This window comes from Miniopterus natalensis, chromosome 15 (genome assembly GCF_054644295.1).
Source record: "Miniopterus natalensis isolate mMinNat1 chromosome 15, mMinNat1.hap1, whole genome shotgun sequence".
Classification (NCBI taxonomy): Eukaryota; Metazoa; Chordata; class Mammalia; order Chiroptera; family Miniopteridae; genus Miniopterus; species Miniopterus natalensis.
This window is the reverse complement of record NC_142095.1, coordinates 49,284,926-49,304,946: the sequence shown is the minus strand read 5'-3', so window position 1 is coordinate 49,304,946 and position 20,021 is coordinate 49,284,926. Positions and strand designations below refer to the sequence as shown.

The following is a 20,021-nucleotide window of genomic DNA, read 5'->3' as shown; positions in this document are numbered from 1 at the left end:
GGTGTCCCTGGCTTGCTGTACTGCCTTGCTCCCAGACTTTCCATGGCTCCCTCCTGCTTAGAGAGTCAAGTCTAATCTGAAGCTGGCCTTAAGAGCCCCTGGAGATGGCTTTCTAGACCGTTCTCCTCAGCCGAGTGCCCGGTGCGTCCTTGCTGACCACTCTCTTGGGCCTCATGGTCTGCTGGCTTCCAGTGGGCCACTCGCTGTCCCACTGCTCCTCCTGCCCCCAGGAGGACAGGTCACTGACCATCTGTCTGTCAGGGCTCCTCTGACTCTCTCACGTGGCTCTGATTCCTCTAAAGGGCATATAGTCCCCCCCCCCCCCGCCAAGCGAAAGCAAGTGTCTAGGGAACAGTTTTAAAGATAAAAAAAGTATTTTACATTCAGCTTTAACTCTGTGTAAATATAACTAAGCTCTGTCAACATTTGTAAAACTTCTCCAGTCCTGCGGATGGTGTTTTAAGTTGAGGGCCAAGGACTCTCTCTTACTTGTCTTTACAGCCGCTTGGGACCCACCCGGGCTTTCAGAAAAGAGTGACGGGGCGGTCAGCGCTGCAGACACGCTCAGGCCCTAGGAGGCTCACTCGCCTAAAGTGCCGCAAAATGCGCCAGGGCACAGCCCTGGTGGAGAGAGGGCAATGCAACCCAGGAGCTCCTCTCCCATTTCCTCACTTTACGGAGACCTCTGCTCTTTACTTCTGGAAGCTTCTGCTTCCACTTCCTGCTTCTGAACGTCGTAGGGACGATCGAAAGAGGAGTGGTAGGAAAAGTGCTTTGAAAATGACAAAACTCCATCTAGTTTGAAGATGAGATTATTGTGATCTTTGGGGCTGAAAAGAATAAACATTCTCAGGCTTCGCCCCATGGTGTCCATCACTCATGTCCAGTGGCCGTGTCTTTGACGCAGTAAATACCCCATTATTTAGCGACATTCCTTTCTCAGTGCTGGCGCTTCTGATTCAGATAGCAGGTGGTTACCCTAGACCACGAGACTGCCTTCCTCAGGCTATCGGTTTCGAGGGGATGAATGGGACAGGATCTCAGGATTTGGCCAGAATCGGGACTGGTGGCCACTTTTCTGCATCAGGGCAGACGTGTCTGGCCACATCGGTGACAGTGAAGCTGTCCTGTGCCCTCATCAAGCCACAGACATTTGCCTGGTGGGGAGGAGTCTGCATGCACTGGCTGTGTGTCCTGCTTTTGTCTCTGATTCTATGCAAGGACTGTTTCTTCTAGTGACCCCTGGTGTGAGGGAGCAGCCATATCCAGGGGTGGGCAAAAGTAGGCATACAGTTGTTCATATGGAAAATTACAATAATTAATAAATAATAACACAGGAATCAACTCTGTTTCACATACTCACAACTGGAGACCGACTTTTGCCCACCTGTGTTTCAAGGTTGGAGCACAAGCTGCAGGGTCAGATTGCCTCCATTCCATGCGGCTTGACTTTTTTCAAACTATGTGACTTTGGACAAGTCACTTAATGCCTCCGGGCCTTGGTGTTCTCTTCTTTGTAGAATGCGAGAAAATAATTTTTAACCTCAGAGTTGCAGCGACATTGAAATTAGAAAATGCAAGGAAGCCAATTAGCAGCATGCCCAGACCTGAAGAAAAAGTACCTGTTACGACTTATAAAGATTTGCTTGAACTTGAATTTCCGACTTCTCGGGCAGTAGTAGTTTGAGTGAAACCCAACAGTGGATGTTTTCTACCAGCGTTGCTGTTTCAACAAGAAAAACAGGGCTAAGACCCTCCCCATTTCTCCCCCACCCTCCAGCCCCCCGGCCCCAGCGTGCTGCCTTGTACCAGCCTATTGGCTGGACTCACTGTAAAAACCAGTCACAATCCTTTTTGTCGTTTGAATCTGTGGGAATGACTAGCCAAGTTCATGGTGCTCTCCTCACTGCTGTTCTGCCTCCAAACCCAGAGAACTGGGGTGCTGGTTTCTGCTTCATGGGCTTAAGACACAGGTCGTTTTCTCGGGCGGCGCTGCAGGCCTGGTGAGGAGGCGCGTCCAGGCGAGCTGGCTGGTCTGGGCCACGGGCCCGGGAGGGAGGTCGGGTCCTGCGGTGCTCAGCGCTGCTGCAGAGGGTGCGGAGATGCACCACGTGTGCCGTAGGCGCTGACGCTGTTAGTCTTTGCTATTGACCACAAACAGCATTAAACATAAACACCACGACTTGGCACTATCGACATATCACCTCCAGCCAAAGGTGAGGGCCACAGCAATAGCTAACATTTTGAGAACGTAAGTGACTGTCCCACGGTCCGCCAAGACTGTGGCGAGGTTCTGTTTTTGCCCCCATTTTACAGATGAAGAAACTGAGGTGGAGAGGAGTAAAATAATGAGCCCAGGGTCATCTGCAAAAAGTAGCCCGGCCGAGTTCAAGCCAGGTCAGGCCCCCCTGAAGCTCGAGGTCTCCCTAGCCGCACTGTAGTCGGTGAGGCCAGCGTCGGCATCTGTGTTAGCTCTATGTTGTCCACATCCGGAGGAAGAAACGGTGTCACCAGCATTATTTGGCCTTTGTTTTCCAGCTTCCATCGTGATTCAGAAATGGTGGTGTCACATGGATCCCTGCTTGGAAGGAGAGGACTGTAAGGTGCTGCCCGATAACTCAGGCTGGTCCTGTAGCAGTGGCAGCAAAGTCAAAACCACAAAGGCAAGTAGAGACAAAGCGACCGCAGCCCCGCTGACCGTGGTCCCCTCGTTTGGCCCGGCCGCCAAGAACACTGTGCTACTTTAGATGGGCAGACTTGCGCGGGCACTGCCACCCGGCCTGTCACTTTGGTCTTTCTGAAACGTCCCTTCCCAGCACCACTCTCTGTGTCGGGTTATACTGAACAGTGACTAGGACGAGTACCCTGATGTAAAGCTTTATGCCCAGGGCAGTGGGAGTTCAGGGGGTCGGTGGTGGAGGAAGGAGGTTATTTCTGCAGGCCCCTCCTCTAGGCCAGCCCCGGTTCACTCCCACGCTGGGTAACCCTGGTGCTTGCTAAGCAAACCCCGCCTTAAAGCAGCTCCACTGTCCTTTCCCGTTGGCCCTTCCAGCCATTTTCCTTCACCGCTTCCTAAATAAAAGTTTTGGAGTTACCAACGACCTAGGGTCTTACATCCGTCAATGATAGAATTTTCTTTCATTGTATTTCTTGTACACTAAGAAATAACACTTCTGAAGATTACACTTGTATTGATTTTTACATATGAATATGAAACAAGACCACGGGCACAAGACAACTATGTTCCAGAAGAGGATGTTTCCAAGTAGCCTCTTGCTGCAGCATCCTGTCTATTTATATGCAGCTGGAGAGGGCATTTGCAGGAAGCAAGCCTTTAGGGGCACTTTGGCTCTGTGTGCTGGGGATATGAGTTTGCTCTAGCTAAATCCTCAGAGGAAGTGACATTTCATTTGGCACTTTGGAAAGTTGTAGAACCATAATACAGTTCCCTAAGCTCTCATGATACTTAGCTGCTTTTTTTTAGTGATATGCCACCTGAGAATAATCTCCAAGTCATAAAACTTTGTTTCCTTTATTAATCCAAGTCCCTGCATAAAACATTTTATGTCTTTTATGGATCTTATGCAGATACAGTAAATTCATCTGTGGAGCCGTGCCTGGCTTCTGTGCAGAGCGTGGTGCCCGCAGAAGCTATCTTTTTTCTTAAAATCAATGCTGACCTTACCCCGCAGGCGAGACAGCAATACTGTGAAGGGAGGGCACTGGCCTCCCTGGAGGAGGGGTATTAACTATGTAAGAAGATAGTTTCCATTCTCCTTGGACAGTTCATGCACGGCAGCATCCAAACATGGAAGGGCTAAAAAGTAAGATCGTCTGCAGTAAGCCATCAGTCAGAATTCGATTTTCCATTGAAATGCAGATGTGAAAAGAGTGAGCAGGTAACCTGAGAGATGAACAGCCTTAGGTGGAGATCTGAGAATGTGAGGGGACGGTTCCCTAACCAGCCGCCTGGTCTTCCCTGAGTGTAAAAGGTGGGCATTGGGTTTATCCTGCCTGTGTAGTTCTCCAGGTCCCCGGAGAGGGGGCAGCGTGTCTTCTTGTGGGAAGATATGACTCTGGCTCTGTGACCCACCTCCCCTTTCCACCCCTAATCCTGTCCTGCTGCAGTCTCAGGGCCGTGTTCGGGCTCCGCCCAGGTGCACGATGTCCTCGCAGCTCCAAAGCCAGCCATGTGCCAGGGCTTTTTGTTGTTTGAAAATAGAAGTAAATCATATTTAATTTTAAGAACTTTCAGATTTTTAAATTTTGTGATGTTTATAACATTTACTAAGGGTAAAGAGCTATGTCTTTAGAGCAGTAGTTCTAATCCAGGGACAGTTTTGCCTTCAAGGGGATATTTGACAACGTCTGAGGACTTTTTGAGTTGTCACATGTTGGGAAGGGGGATGATATGTGCCTCTTGCTGCTGAACACCCCAAATAATGCCCAGATGAGCCCCCATACAGAGTCATCTGGTCCCGATGTCAGGAGTGCGGAGAGTGAAAAGTTCTGCTCTAGAGAAGAGGGCATTTTCCAGGAGCTCTTTGCAAGTGTCCTGCCTGATTCTCTTACTGCAGTTCGATCTTCAGGGTTTCTACCAAGTGTCTGCATGTTTCCAGCATTTCACCTTGGACGGCTAGAGGTAGGAGTTAGGAGTTTAAACAACAGGGGATTTCTCTAGCGCCTCTGTCCACCTCAGGTTCTAAGGGCCAGGTCCTTCTGGTATTGTCCTCAGTGGCCCTCTGATGGGTGGGTCCCTCTCTCTCTGTGTCCCGGGCGGCCACCTGGGGCCATCCTCGCTTCTTTTTCTACAATGTTATAATGACTTGCTGGTTTCAGTGGCTACAGAAGAATCAGCATGGGAACTTGTTAAAGGTGCTCTGCTTTGAGTCCCACGTCAGGATGTTCTGGCATCTCCAGCCCGAGACGGGCTAGGAGACTGCACTGTAGAAAGCTGACGCGATTCCGGTGAACAGGCCGAGGCTGTGTGCAAGAAGCTGGCTTCCCTGAGCTCCCGCTGCTCACCGCTCTCACCTTCATTTGCCTTATATCTGCCTCTGTGCCGCCCGCGTCACCCCCTGCCCAAGTTCTTCTCTGGTGAGAGCCCACTAATGGACCCCATTGGAAACAGGCAGAAAATACATAGTATAAGCATTTGGGGATGGACCTTCACTTCCGCTCGCCCACTAGGCCAAGCGTCTCCACGCCCCATCGCTCCTGTGTCATCTCCTCTCTCTCCTAAAATTCTGCTTGTCTTTGCGTCCAGCTGAGATGTCTTCTTTCCCTCATTCCTACAGCCAGAGTGCGAAATACTCAGGGTAAAGGAGAGAGGAGCTGGTATTGGCGTGTTAGCAACCTTCCTTATGCAACCAGGGAGATCAAAGTTCTACAGGCACATGAATTGTACAGTATCGACTCCAACTTTCAGCGTAGACAGGCTCCAAAATGAGCTGGGCACGGAGAATGAGCTTCCTTAAATGAGGTGCTTCTGCCGGGCCGGTGTGCTCAGTGGTTAGAGCGCTGGCTCGCATTCCGCAGGGTCCGGGGTTCGGTTCCTGGCCAAGGGCACTTACCTGAGTTTCCGGGTGTCCTCCTCACCCTCAGTCGGGGCACATGGGGGAGGCAGCGGGTGGATGTGCGTCTCTCCTCGATGTATTCCCTCCCTCCCCCTCCACTCTCTGAAAAGGCAATGGGAGAAATATCCTCGGGCGAGGGTTAACAACAGCAAAATGCTTCTGGGAATTGCATCCTGGATATAGGTCAGCACTTGCTGTGAGCTCTGTTGGGCTGTATGCAGATGCACAGTGGGTCCAGAAAGAGTCACCATTTCCCGAGTGTTCCCCCACGCCAGGCACTGGGCCACGCGGCTCAGTTCACTGTTTCATCCCCTCTTCACTGCGTCGGAGCGGAGCAGGTGCTGGTGACACTTAGCTGACGAAGAAACAGAACAGTCCTCCCCATCTCAGGAAACGGCCAACGCAGGGCTTTTAAGCCAAGACTCATTCCTCTTTCTGTGACACCCTCCATCCTGTTTGTCCAAAGCGCTTCTGTCACTTCAGGCAAAGCGGTTCCTCTAAGTGCCTCTGCCGTGTCCCTGTGCCAGCGTCATACCTCAGTGGGAGCCAGGCCACATGCCGTGCGCTGGCCTGGGCCCCTGCATTCCCCTCTCCGCCCGGCGGGCTCCTCCGGCGGCGCCGGGCTCCCGTCCCTGCTTCCCCGACAGTCCCCGTGAAGCAGAAGCCTGTCCCCTCCTGCTCGGCCTGCCTGTCTCCGTGACACCGGTGGCTTCGCTCCAGGGCGCGGCGCCTCTGCCCTGCCGTTTCCTTGCCCGTCGCCTCTGGCGTGGGAGTGGGCAGGCGATGGCTGGCCAGCCCAGTGCAGCCCGTGGCCCCTTTGGGTGGCCTGTGAGCTAAACATGGGCTGCGCATTTTTAAATGGTTGAGAATTAGGAGGAAACTAGTATTTCACAGCGCATGCCAATCATATGAAATTCAGGTTTCAGTGTCCAGAAATAAAACGTTACCGGACACGCCGAGCCCATCCTAGCGTTGCACTGTCTCTGCTGCGGGGCGTGAAGGCGGAGCTGAGTGCTCGTGGCAGTGACCACAAAGCTGCACAGGTGCGCCCGCGTGGGAGAGCGCGCCCGCCTGCTCTGGGCTCCGCGGGCACAGGCGGGGCCTCTGCCTGGTCCGCTGCAGTCCCGGCACGAACGGGCCAGGCTGCTGCAGAGGCATAAAGAAGGCCGCTGCGCCAGCGAATCGGGAACCTGCGGTTTGCCTAAGTGCTTTGCTGGATCTAAAGACCAGGCGTGATGACCCTGCTATCAAATAATATAATTTACTTTGAAAATTCATATTTCCATGGTGTAGACATGTTAAAGTCTTAAGCTTCGGTTTTTTTCTTCTAGCTGGTGTATTGATTATCTAATGTGTAAAATTTCTTTCATAAAGAAATCAAACTATAGAAACTGCTGGTCTGTTTTCTTAGATTTTAAGTGATGAGCCTAGAGTGTTGAAAGTGGAAAAAGCAACAAACTTTTAAATCGATATGTTTCCAGTAAATACAGCAGTTTATAAAATAACGTTTTTTTAAATGCAAGTTAACTACATTAAAAAAGTAACAAAGGCAACATTTTGGTCTTTACATGTGCTGATTTAATTGGCATTCATTGGATAAAATTCTAGCTGTGTTAACAAAGCATGTCAGCATGTGCGGGTTATCCCGATGGGCCCTGAACGTATGCAATCTGATGGGATTTTTATAATTCCACAAGATACAAAGCGAGGACACGCCATACCGCTCTGTGGAAGCCTTGTGCATGTTTTCTTTGCAACCTAAAAGCAAGAAGTGTAAAGAAGACTCTGAAGAGCTCAGTTGGTGAGATTGGTTATGGATAAAGGTGCAGCCTGCTAAAGTGCACACAATGGCACAGACGGACGTGGAGGGCTGGTGCCAGGAAGGATTATGTCTGGTGGGCACAGGGTATGGAATGCTCACTATTTAATTTGTTTTAGGTCACCCGGTAGCAAAGGGAGGTGTGCTTCAGCCTCGGAGGAGCGGTAGGACGGCAGAGCTTGTTTGGATCACCGATCTGGCCACGCTGTGGGACACTGTCGTGGATTTCAGCAGCAGCAGCTGTGCACATGTGTGCTGCGAGGAGCGCATTCCGTTGACCGCCCGCCCTCTCTGCTTCGTGATTTTGCTGCGTTGGATTAGCACCACGGGCTGCTGCGCGGCGGGCCTCCTGCCCGGAGCTCCAGGACACACACAGGAGGCCCAGGAGGAGCACACGCAGCCTTCAGAGGGGTCCGCACTAAGGAGCACTGGGCCTCCAGGGCCTCTGCCTCTGCAGAGGCCTCACGCCCTCCTCCTTCCTCTCGAGCTTTCCCTTTAGCCCTGCAGTCAAGCAGCTTGAGAGCGATCTAAGGAGCAAACCATGTTTGGGGATGTAGGTTAATGAACTGTGATTAACTGGTGATGAAGATTCATTTTATAAACCTTGAAGAATAGTAGGACTCTCTGGGGTGATTGTGTGTACATCTTAATTGTGCTTTTGATGATTGAAATGTTTTGTATTTTAAGTTATATTAGCAGAAATAAAATGTGAGTATTTTCATTTCAGCTCACCATCTTACTGAGTGCTAAGAAGCATATCAAGTCTGGTGTCTTATAACCAAAGCTCTATCATGACATAGTCACGAAAAAAAGAAAACCTGTTTGGCTTTGTATGGCTAATGTGTAGTCATAGAGGCAAATAATTTAAAATGGGAAGTAGTCTCTGTTTAGATCAAGGGTGATTTCTTAGATCCCATTTATGTCAATTATATTAAAATATTTTGTTAACTCCTAGACAGGAGTCTTGAAATGCTGGATTTTTAGACTTTAAATGATTTACTCTTAACTTAGCTCTCTTCCTACTTGTTAGTCATTTTACTTCTTTAATTGTAAGTACAACCTGATTAATCTATTTCTGGTTTAATCGTTTTACAGCAGATGTGTCCCACATGTTCCCAGAAGCTGTCAATCTGAGCAGATCGCAGATGAAAGCATAACCCAGATTTTAAATGTGTGATGTGATGAAAACACGCACCACTATGATAACGTGGGATAGATTTTATATATTAAGAAATTCCAAAAACATACTTTCTGCACTATTAATGATCCTTGTTCTCTCACAGTTATGGGGAAAATATTACTATAATGTTTGCAGTAGTAACAATTACGTATATTTAATTATATTCTTACAAAAGGAATGGAAATAGATGATACCCATATGTTCACTAAGTTTTGTTTGAATTTGACTGAATGGATGCTTATTAGAATTGTCACTCTCATATTACTCAGTAAAAAATTCATTTTGCTGATGGCTTATGGCCTATAAGTTTTTGTGATTATTTTATTGCTGTGTGTTAACATCATAGGCTTGCAAGTTTTAAATGCAAAAGTAAAAAATAACTTTAAAAATAATGTTTAATGTTGGGAATGTGAACTGTATGGAAAACTTCAGACCTGACTATAGATTGCTACTTTATTTCTTCTCCCAAACCTATGGAGCAATAAGAAAATGAAATATATGGAGAGCTAGTTAAGTTTAGGCACATTTATCATGTCTGTGCATTCTTTGCTGCTTTAGTGTAAGACCTTCCACTGCAAGAAGAGAGTTAAAAAAATACCTGCATTTTATAGTACGTGAAACAACGTCTTAGTCTTTGCCCACAGATCTGGTCTTGTACCCCAAATAAAATCAAGTAGATATGACACTGCTTCACCCTGAGGTACATTTATCGGGTGGAAACTGCTTCCAGGGATAAATGGTCCAGTTGGGGAAATGGTGGGTGTCAAGGCTTCCATTCCATCCATTATTGCTCCAGAGTCTACTTTCGCCTCTCATGAGTTAGCCCTGAAATGGGGCTTTCAGGAGAAGCATTTTAATGTTATCATCTCTAACCCTTTTCTCCAGGGGAGTAGATAGGACTCTCTTCTGTGTTTTCCAGAATTTAAAGCAAAGATACCAAGGAAGTTGTGAGACCATCAGTCCTGTTGGCATCAGGCCCTCTAATGATGGGCCCCGTGGTCTCAACACCTGAAACGCTTCATTCTTTCCCCTTCAGGCATGGAGCTGCCCAGCAAAGAAGGCCGTTGAGTCAGCAGGGTCTCAGCGAAGGGACCGCGGCCTCCTGGATTTCCCAGCTGCCCCGCAGCCCAGGTTTGCTGCTCTGACCCATAGACGCCTGTACGGTGCCTGTCCTTGGGTAGTGGAACTCTGTTCACACGTCAAATTCAACAAACACTTCATGAACCTTCTGTCCACCCTGATACACACCAGTCCATTTTTCTCAAGCTGGCTCATGAACATTCCCATTTTATACAAGAGAATTTAGGGCCCAATAAAATTAAGCTTGCCCATACTCACACAGATAGTTACTATTGGAAATTATACAATGAGGAACCATGAAAAAAGACAGAAACTGTAGGTTTCTTTTCCTTGGCATATTTCTTTTTTTTTTTTTTAAATATGTCCTTATTGATTTCAGAGAGAGGAAAGGAGATGGGGGAGAGAGAGAGAGAAACATCAATGATGAGGAAGTCATTGATGGAGCCCACAACCCGGGCATGTGCCCTGACCAGGAATCGAACCGTGATTGCCTGGATCCTAGGTCAACGCACAACCGCTGAGCCACGTCCGGCCGGGCCCTTTGCATATTTCTTAAATAACATGCACTGTCCTGTGTTCTAGGTGTCAGGAAAATGAGTATCTCAGAGCCTGGCCAGTATCTATCCTGCTTCTTCAGGTCAGATCTGTGTGTGTTCAGCACCTGCACTCTTTGCCAGTACACATGAAAAATGTCATGCTGACCATATTTTAAAATTGGGTAAATATGCACTGTTGAATTTCGATATGAATTTAAAAGAGTAACTGTGTTCTGTTTCATTCATTAAAGGAGAGTATTGGCCTGGGGCAAAACGAAAACAAATTTGAACTGCTTAGTAGTTGGACTTAGACTAGAAGCAGCTCTCAGGCTGGACGCACCACTGTGCCGGTTAGCAGAACCCGGCCCTCCTCTGGGTCCCCTGCTCAGAGTTGCACAAGGGCCGGCACAGCCCAGCGCGCCACGGGGGCTTCCAAGGTCTCTCGAGGAAACGCTGCAGCAACCCTGGGCCCCTGGCCTCCCAGCCGCCACCCTCAGAGGGAGAGGAGACGGCAGCCCCTCCGCTGGGCGTGAGCGCCCCAGCCCAACACGATGACTGCTTGGCCAGCTCCCTGCATTTGAACTTTAGCCCTCACTGTGGAATTTTTGGAGGGAAGGTGTTGGTGCTCAAGGTTGAGAATTGACTCCTGAAAGTGTCCATGGGAACAACCTGTTCCACAGATAAATTCTCCAGCATTGGGAAAAGCTTCTGCACAGAATTCTTTGTGATGGGCTGTTAGGACCCTTGGGCCGAGGATAATGCCGACTTTAGCACTTTGGGTCTCTCTGAAACAGACAAATCGTCGTCAAGAGCTGCTCCTAACGCACGTGAACGCTGCTCGCCAGGGGCTGCCGACCACAGCCCGCAGGGCAGAACCCCCTGCCTGTTTCTGCAAACAGACTTACAGGGACACAGCCAGGCCTTTGTTCACGGGTCTCTTTGTTCACGATGACTGCTTCAGCAGGACAGCAGCCTGCGGGGTCACTGCGCAGAGCCACACGGCCCACAAGGCCTAGAGACTCCGATATTTTACAGAGAAGTTTGCCGACTCCTGTCCTGCACCATGGAGGGCGTGGTGCTGCTTGTGCGTTCATGGGAACACAGGACAGTGACAGGGTTTGATGTGGGAGGCAAACTCCGCCTCACAGCTTTATAAAATGGGCATAGTCATATATATATACCCTGCAGGAGTTCTTAAAAGAATTCTATATCAGCCCAGCCGGGCATGGCTCAGCAGTTGAGCATCGACCTGGGATCCAGGCGATCGGGGTTCGATTTCTGGTCAGGGCACATGCCCGGGTTGCCGGCTCAATCAATGACTCTCTCATCATTGATGTTTCTGTCTCTCTCCCTCTCCCTCTCCCTTCCTCTCTCTGAAATCAATAAAGATATATTTAAAAAAATAAATTCTATATCAAAAAACTCTTAGCATCGTGACCAGCAATTAATAAGCTCTTGATAAAGTTGTGCGCCTTTTATGAGAATTTGTAGTCTGAGTAGTCACGTCCCCCAGAAAGAGAAACTGCTTTAAGTGGACACAACTGACAGAAAGTTGGGGCCACATAGGACTAGATCTTAAAGTGTTTTCTCCTTGCTTCTAAGTCAGTAAGAACCCTGAGAAGGCAAAGCCAGGGCAAACTCAGAAAACACCTCCAGGAGCACAGGCTCCCCTTGACCTTGGCTGTCAGTGTGGCAGATGTCGAAAGGCTGTGCTCACTCTGTGGACGGGAGTGTCCTGGGCCTGCCGTGCCTGCCCGGTGGCAGTGGACTCGCACTGGAAGGAAAGACACAGCCCAAGGTCTCCTGACTTGCATCTGACCTGAGGTGAGAGATGCAGTGCCTACCCCCCAACATTCTTCTTTCAAGTTTGTCCTGTAAAATAAGCCCCAGCCAGCAGTCACATGCAAGGAAACGATCATTTCAAGTTACAAAGTAGTGCTGTAGACGGAACCTTTGAACAAAAGAGCCCCTTGAATAAGCGATGAGCGGTTACTGAGGCAGGGTGGGCAGCTGCGCGGTACTGACTGTGGGCGCGGCCAGCTCCTGCGTCGGCTGTCCCTCCTGCCGGTGCCGTGGCTGTCCACAGCCTGCCTGTGCGTCGGGACTGTGCAGTGTCGCCCTCGTGCTCTTCATCTGGGCGTTGCCCTCTGTGGACAGGGTCCCCCACTCATCTTTTCATTATCAGCTTTGATTCTCTTAATGAGTTATCAGAACAGTTCAGGACACTGGATTATTAATTGAATAACTATAATTAACGATCAGGGGACAGGAGCAAGCGAGTGAACTTGGGTCCCCTGCTTCCGAACCTGAAGTCCTGTCCTCAGTAGTTCAGTTTGGGCCTCCCAGCTTCCCTGCCCTCTTGTCGAATTCCACCCTCAGCTGTGCTTTCTTACATGTATTAAGCTCAGCGTTCCGTGTGTTATAGACCATTCAGGGACATCCTAGGAAATAAAACCGTGCCCTTGCTATCTTAGCATTGCAGTAACTGAGGAGAAAACATAAAAAATAATCCGTAGTTTCTCTTTCGGATGTTCTCACTCAAATCAGTAGAGTGGGCCGCTGAGGCCAGCGCCGTGCGCGTGGGCTGAAACGAACCGGGACAGTGCCCGGGCATATTGAAATATTTGAGTGCTATACACCGGGCATATTGAAATATTTGAGTGCTATACACCGGGCAGAGGCTGAGACAGACCCTTGATGCCACAGTAAAGCCGCTGCAGTGGAACCACGAAGTCTCCGCTTGAGGGAAAGTTAGGACAACTCTCACAATGTCACAGTGGCATTTGATGCTGCCGTTTGCTGCGTGAGTCACTGACAGCCCAAGGGCGGGGACGGGAGGGGTCTTTAAAAGACGCCGTGTCCGATGTACTCAAGGGAAAGGACTGTGCCTGCAGAAAATCAGTGCGGACGACGCTGATTTGGTGATGTCCACACTGGGCTGTGGTCAGAGGGAAGTGGAGGGGATCCCGGCGCGGGGGCTCTGCCTTCCCTTCTGCTGAGACAGGGCTGCTGCAGAAGGTCCCCCCATCGCTGCTCTTCATCTTCCTTTCCCACCTGACCCCTCACATGCCAAAAGGGGCCCACAGTGCGGAGGGGTCTGTTCTGGCTCAGAGTAGGGCATGGAAGGCTGGTCTACTCAACAGAAAACAATATTTATAAAAATTAATAGATTTGACTATATGAAAAGGAAAACCCGTACATAGCAAAATTGCACAAACCACACTAAAGGTTCAACTGGAAACCATATTTAGAGCTTCTATGGCGGACAAAACATTGATGACCATCTAAACCAGGGGTGGGGATTGTCTAGCCCGCCATACAGAGCCTACAAAACGATTTGGCCTGGCCCTGCCAAGGTAACCACAGGCAGGACTTGAAATTCAGCAAATCTAGGAGCTTCCCTCATAGCTAATTTTTAAGTTGATAATTTTGTATGGCCCGCAAATGATGTCATAAATATCCAAATGGCCCTTGGCGGAAAAAACGTTTCCCCACCCTTGATAAAGCTTTACAAACTAGTTAGCAGAAGATGAACACCTCAGTAGGAAAGTGAACAGAAGGTCTAATGATCCACAAGAGAATAAATACAGAAAGGCCAGTGCTGCCGTCCGATGGATGGTTGGGTCTGGAAAGTCTTTCAGGTATCAGTTTGGCCCGTAGGGAAATGAAGGAAGGCACTGAACAGCCGGGCAGGGTGCGGTGTTACACTGCACATTGCACATCAAGAGCCCTAGGACTGCAGTGTTTCTTCACTCTATTTCTACTTATAAGAATTTAGGAATTAAGAGGCCAAGTGGCATAAGCAAGTATATAAATCACAAAATTGTTCATAAGAGCAAAAAATTAGAAATCCTAGATAACCATCTAGAGGGGCTGTGCCTCGGTTCCGGGCAAGGCTGCTGCCAATCACAACAAACCTCTGGGCACAGCATGTAAGCCACACAGCAGAGGCCTCCGCGGTGGGGAAAGGCAGACCAGCTGGGACCTTAAGACTTAAAGGAGCAGCATGAGGTCCTGGTTTTTGTGTTTTTTTTGATGTGTGTGTGTCCTGTGTACCTGGTTGGGTGCTTAAGAACCCTGCAACCCAGAAATGCCAAAGTGTGCAAATAAAAATAGGCCCCCTAAAAACCTGCTTTCTTTTGCACAAAGTACTGAGGAAGGGCAGCCCACGAGTGCATCACCCTTTAGCCACGGCTGCCTGTTCTCGAGGAACATGGTCCTCAGCCACCCCTGAGGCCATGGGCCTGGCGGCCGGGGAGCCGGTGCGTGGAGCCCTGTTCTGCCCCTCACACGGTGCTGGGCCGACCACCACAGGCCCTGTGGGTGAACCTGGGCTTCCCCTCCCCTCTTGCATTAGCTTGGAGGCGCGTTCCTCCCGTGTGGCTTCTGGGCGGAGCCCTGGTTTCCCCCAACGGTAACGAGGCACCACCCCTTCCCCACAGAGCCTGTGGGCAGAACTCTGAATTCCATGTTTCTACCCAAAATAATGAGGTGACATTCCCTCCCCTGTGGGCAGAATTCTGATTTCTACCGCCACTCCACCACAGCAGCAGTGAGAGGGCACCCCTGCCCGCTGGAGCCTGTGGCAGGATTTTGATTCCATCACCCCTGCAGGAACACGGTGACACCCCCAGGTGTGTTGGTGCATAAAACCCCATCTTCTGTTCCTATCCTGCAGTAATGAGGCATGTTTTCCCCCCTCACCCACCCCAGCCATCGTGAGGGGCTGACTGCTGTCATCTAGGTAATGCACAGCTGGGGTCAAGAGGAGAGCACTGCAAGGCTTTACAAACTGATATTTGAACCATGACTTACAAGAGTGAGCCAGGTTGACTGGCAGCTAAAATAGAAAGATTTAAGCAGGACCCAGAGTATGATAAAATAATATTCATTGTGGCCAGGATGTACTCCAGAATCGCTCACCATATCAAGAAAAAGGAAAACCTTAACTCAAGTCAGAAAAGAGCTTTAACAGTTGCCCACACTGAGATGACATAGATGTTGCAGTTTTCAGACAAGGATTTCAAGCAGCTGTCATAAAAATGCTCCGACAGACAATTACAAATACTCTTGAAACAAATTTAAAGATAGACTATCTCAACAATGGACTAGAAGCTGTAAGAAAAAAATCAAATTTAAATGTTAGAACTGAAACATACAATAAGTGAAATTTTAAAAAGCCTCACTGGATGGGTTTCACCACAGAATGGAAATGAGATAGGAAAGAATCACTGAACTTGAAATAGATCAATAGAAACCATCCCATCTGAAGGACAAAGAGGAAATGGATTGAAATAAAATAAACGTAGCCTCAGGGGCTTGTGATACAGTAACACAAGATCTGATATTCATGTCTTCAGTCTGACAAAGAGAAGAAAGAATATGGAGCTCAAAAAAATACCTGAAAAAATGCCTGAACATTTCTCAAATTAGGCAAAAGACAAACTTTTGTGTCACATAAATTTAAGGATACTCGTGTGAACATAAACTTTCATTTCTCTGGAATAAATATTCAGGAATACGAGTACTGAGTTGTGTAGTAAGTGTGTGTTTCACTTTATAAGGAAAGCTGCCTGACTTTTTCAGGGTGCAGTGTCAGCCTACATGCCCACCGGCAACGTGTGAGAGAGCCAGTTACGCAGCATCCTCACCAGCACTGTACAGCTGCTTCTTGGTATTTGTGGTAGTTAGGATCTACAAAGTTGCCAAAACACTGAATTTATGAATGCTGCGCCTATAGGAAATACAGGGCTACGTTCCTATGAGCCTCTGGTCACAAAATTTTCGTCAACTGATCAATACTGTATTCCTTTGTTTTACCTATGTATCTGTTTAAAGACATCTTGTTTCACATATTAATATTAACATTGAACTCAAGGCCAACAGCACTGTAACTCATGCTTGAACAAAACTTATTTAACACACACTTGGGGATTGTCTTAAACAGTGAAATCACACAAATAAAGTACAAAAATGCAAGAAAACATGGTGTTAAATAGACCACATAAGGAACACCTGTTTACATTATGGGACCTGAACAAGAAGGCAGACTGTCACCTTGTTTAACCTCAGCTGGGAACGTTCACATTAGGTGACTCAAATTTTTCGTGGCTCTGTGCAGGCCCACGTCCAAATGACTGTAAAATGACTGTGAATATTGACCTTGTGTTACAAATAAATGTTAGCAAGTAGACAAATTCACAAATATGAAGCCCATGAATAATGGGGACTGATTACACCACCATCAATATTCTGGTTTTAACAATGTATTGCAATGAAGTAAGATATTACTATTGGAAAATCTGAGCAAAAGTTACATATAAACTCTACTATTACTGTAACTTCTGTGAGTCAAACTATTTCAAAATACAAAATTCTTTGTAAAAGGGGGTGGATAAGATGTTATGGTATCTCCAGGCATTATTATTACAGAGACACTAAAATGGTATTGGTTTATATTGAAACTATCTAGTATAATCCCACTTTAATAAAATACACTTATAGATGTCATATATGAAATGTTAAGGGGAGGACAATGTGTGATTTTAGTTCCTTCTTCACACTGTCCTTCCAAGTTCCCCAACATATAGAATCTCTCACTGGGCTCCCTTCAAACATTCCCTTGACTTACCTAAACTAAACTGAGTCATCATTTCAGGGCAGGGAGGACAGTCCAGATAGCTAGAAATGACAGCCTGTTTGGCGGTCAAAGCTCTTTGAGATGATTAATCTCTTACCTTGGTTTCTCAAATGTAAGGCCTGCCCACCCAGAGATGTCCTCATCAGAATGTTTGGAAAGAGACTTGGGCTGCCATCACAACCGACCTAGTGCTTTCCGAGTGATCCCCATAGTCTATGTTTTGATGCAAGCCTGAGACCTCTATAGCTCTGCTGTGTAGAAATTGCTGGAGAGATAAAGGGAACTGAAGTGACTGAGCACCCACTGTATGTAAGGGACACCAGAGTAGTTTGCCAGTATTTTCCAGATGAAAACCCTGGGTCTTAGGGAAACTGAAAAACCATCCCTAACACTCACAACAGTTAAGTGTCGGAGTGGAGATGCACACCTCATCATATCTCCCTGGTCTTTTTCAGATGTTTGCAATTTGAGAGTAAATGCTAGTAAATATTAGTGTAGGAGGCACAAGTCATTCTCAAGACCTTAGAGTTTGAGCACCCCCCCCCCACCCTGAGAAAGCATTGTAAAGGCAAAGCCATCCCAGGGTGGTTATGTTAGAAGTGAAAAGGAGAGAGATTTGGAACCTAATGCTATAATTAATTTTATAATTACATAAGACTGTCCAGAACTGGGAATTTGAGTTCTTAGAAAGTAAATAAATTTAAATGAGAGTTGCTTAACTGAAAACTTGATAAGCTACTAATTGATTTTAGTAAAAAAGACATTATGTGAAGTACAGTCAGCAAGACTGATAAAATGAAGAAGTACGTGTCTTGGAGTTTAATGGCACTTTATCCCAATTACCAAGACTCTGCCTCTAGCAGAAAATAGGAGCCAACAGGATGCTATTAGATGGAAGGAGGTGTTTTTCATGGCTAAAAGGAGAAATGGGCAGGGCCTGGGGAAAATTTCTCCTGGTCTTGCACCTACGCAAGTGATGACTGATCGCCTTCTGGCCCGACTGCCAAGTGCAGGGCTTCCTCAGCCAGCTCGAAGTTTCTCTGGGGTAAAGACAGGCGCTCCTTAAAGCTGGGCCACTGTTCTGCACAGTGCTTCAGAGAGGGAAAGGACCAGACCAAGGTCTGCAAGAGAAAGAGGCATATCTTCCCTTCGTCTCTGATGGAGCCTGCAAGCCAGCTTTCTTTTCAATGAACATTTTCATTCCACTTTCTCTCAGTCTTTCTCTAACAAAGGAGAATTTCCTTTAACTTTCTATCTGAAAAGTTCTCCTCTTCAAAAGATAGGAAGTAGCCCGGCTAGTGTGGCTCAGTGGTTGAGCGTCAACCAATGAACTAGGTCAGGGTGCGATTCCCGGTCAGGGCACATGCTCAGGCTGCGGGCTCCATCCCCAGTCGGGGGCGTGCAGGAGACAGCCGGTCAAGGACTCTCTCTCTCATCACTGATGTTTCTCTCTCTCTCTCTCTCTCTCTCCCCCCCTTCCTCTCTCTAAAATCAATAAAGATATATTTTAAAAAAAGACCGGAAGTATTGGGTTATCCTGAGCAATATCAGGTTGGTTCTAATGACTGCACTTGGAATGGAAGTATCAGAAGGAAAGGATAAGACCAAGCTCTGTTTTATGTCCTTCCGTGGAGGGGCCCTAGTGGGTGTGGATTTACTGAATCTAAGTCAAGCCTTTACTGGTAAAAGTACCTGATGATAAAATTGGACATTTGATCACATGCAATGTTTGAGCCCTGTTTCAGTTTTTCAATGAATATGTAAAAGCAATAGTAACTCTTCAGTTCACAGTTAAAAACCAGAAAGCGTCAAGAAGCAAAAACATTCCCTTCGCCTTCGTTTCCCCCGCCTGGGGGTGCCTGTGGCGCGGCGCAGACCAGTGGCTGGGGAAGCCTTTCGCCCAGACGGGCCCACCAGCATCGATCCAGCCGCTCAGAATACTTCTGCACTCGTCTGACTGGAGGCTGAAGCACATCGGCTTCCATTTTTCTGCCGTTGTATTTGAAATTTACTCGTCCAGACAGTCCCAAGATACTAAAGGCGACGTTAGAATCTAGGGTGTTTGAGGGGCGGCAGATCATTCCCACAAGACTTCACTTTAAACGATAGTCTGAGTTGTTAGGAAAATAGTATATTGAAAATCTGGCCCCACCAGGGCGAAAGCTTTGCCTTGGATTTGCTTTCTAAACCTTTTATTTAGAAATAATTACAGGACTTGCAAATAGAAGACAGAGAGATGTGTCCCTTTCACCCAGATCAGCCCCCAGTTCTGTTTTACATAATTGTAGCAGAACATCGCAACCAAGAACTTGACACTGGCTCAGGGTTCGTGTGTATAGTTTTAGGTATAAACGATTCCATTACCACAAAGGTCTCCCTTTGACACCACTACCCTGGACACCCATCATCCTTAACCCTTGACAACCACTATGTATTTTCCACCTCTATAAAAATTCAGCACGATGCCCTTGAGATCCATCCAAGTTCCTGTGTCAATAGTTTTCCCTTTATTGCTGACTGGCTGGTGCGGATGGACGACTTTCTTAGCCATTCACCTATTCAGGCGTGTATTGATTGTTTCCAGGTTTCAGCTACAAATACAGTTGCTATGAACAATCACATGTACATTCGTGTGTGGACATGAGGTTTTCATTTCTCTGGGGCAAATGCCCTGGAGTACAATCGTTGGGACATGTGGCAAATGTATGTGTACTGTTTTTAGAAACTGACAAATTAATTTTTTGAAAGTGGCTGTACCGCTTGAGATCTAGTCTCCACATCCTCATCGGTACGTTACCAGTGTTTGTAATGCTGAGTTTTGAGAGTTCTTTATTCTAAATATGAATTCTTTGTCAGATATATGGTTTACAAATATTGTCTCCCAGACTGTAGCTAATCTTTTCTTAACTGGACTTTTCACATTTTGATGAGGTCCAACTTATCAGTTTTTTCTTGAATAGATCATGCTTTTTGTGTCACGTCTGACAACTTTTCATTAAACCATTTCATTTGTCCCATGTTGTCTTCTATAAATTTTATAGTTTTGCACTTTCCATGTAAATTGAAGATCCATTCTGAGTTATTTTTTTCTACAATGTGTGAGGTTTAAGTCAAGGTTCATTTTTTTTGCCTGTGATGCCATGTGTTGAAAAGACTACCTTTTCTCCATTGAACTGCTTTTGCACAATTG

The 20,021-nt window shown here is 47.3% G+C and overlaps 1 protein-coding gene across 1 annotated transcript in view; it reads left to right on the top strand.

Annotated features, from left to right (window-relative positions):
- The window catches only part of TAFA4 (TAFA chemokine like family member 4), a 96,097-nt gene extending 84,890 nt beyond the window's left edge, over positions 1–11,207 (top strand). Inside the window, exons 5-7 of the mRNA XM_016204192.2 lie at positions 2,539–2,735; positions 9,612–9,752; positions 10,986–11,207. Of these exons, the coding sequence (XP_016059678.2) occupies positions 2,539–2,735; positions 9,612–9,752; positions 10,986–11,207 (560 nt within the window). The remainder of the gene's footprint in view (positions 1–2,538; positions 2,736–9,611; positions 9,753–10,985) is intronic.
- Positions 11,208–20,021: the final 8,814 nt, after the last annotated feature.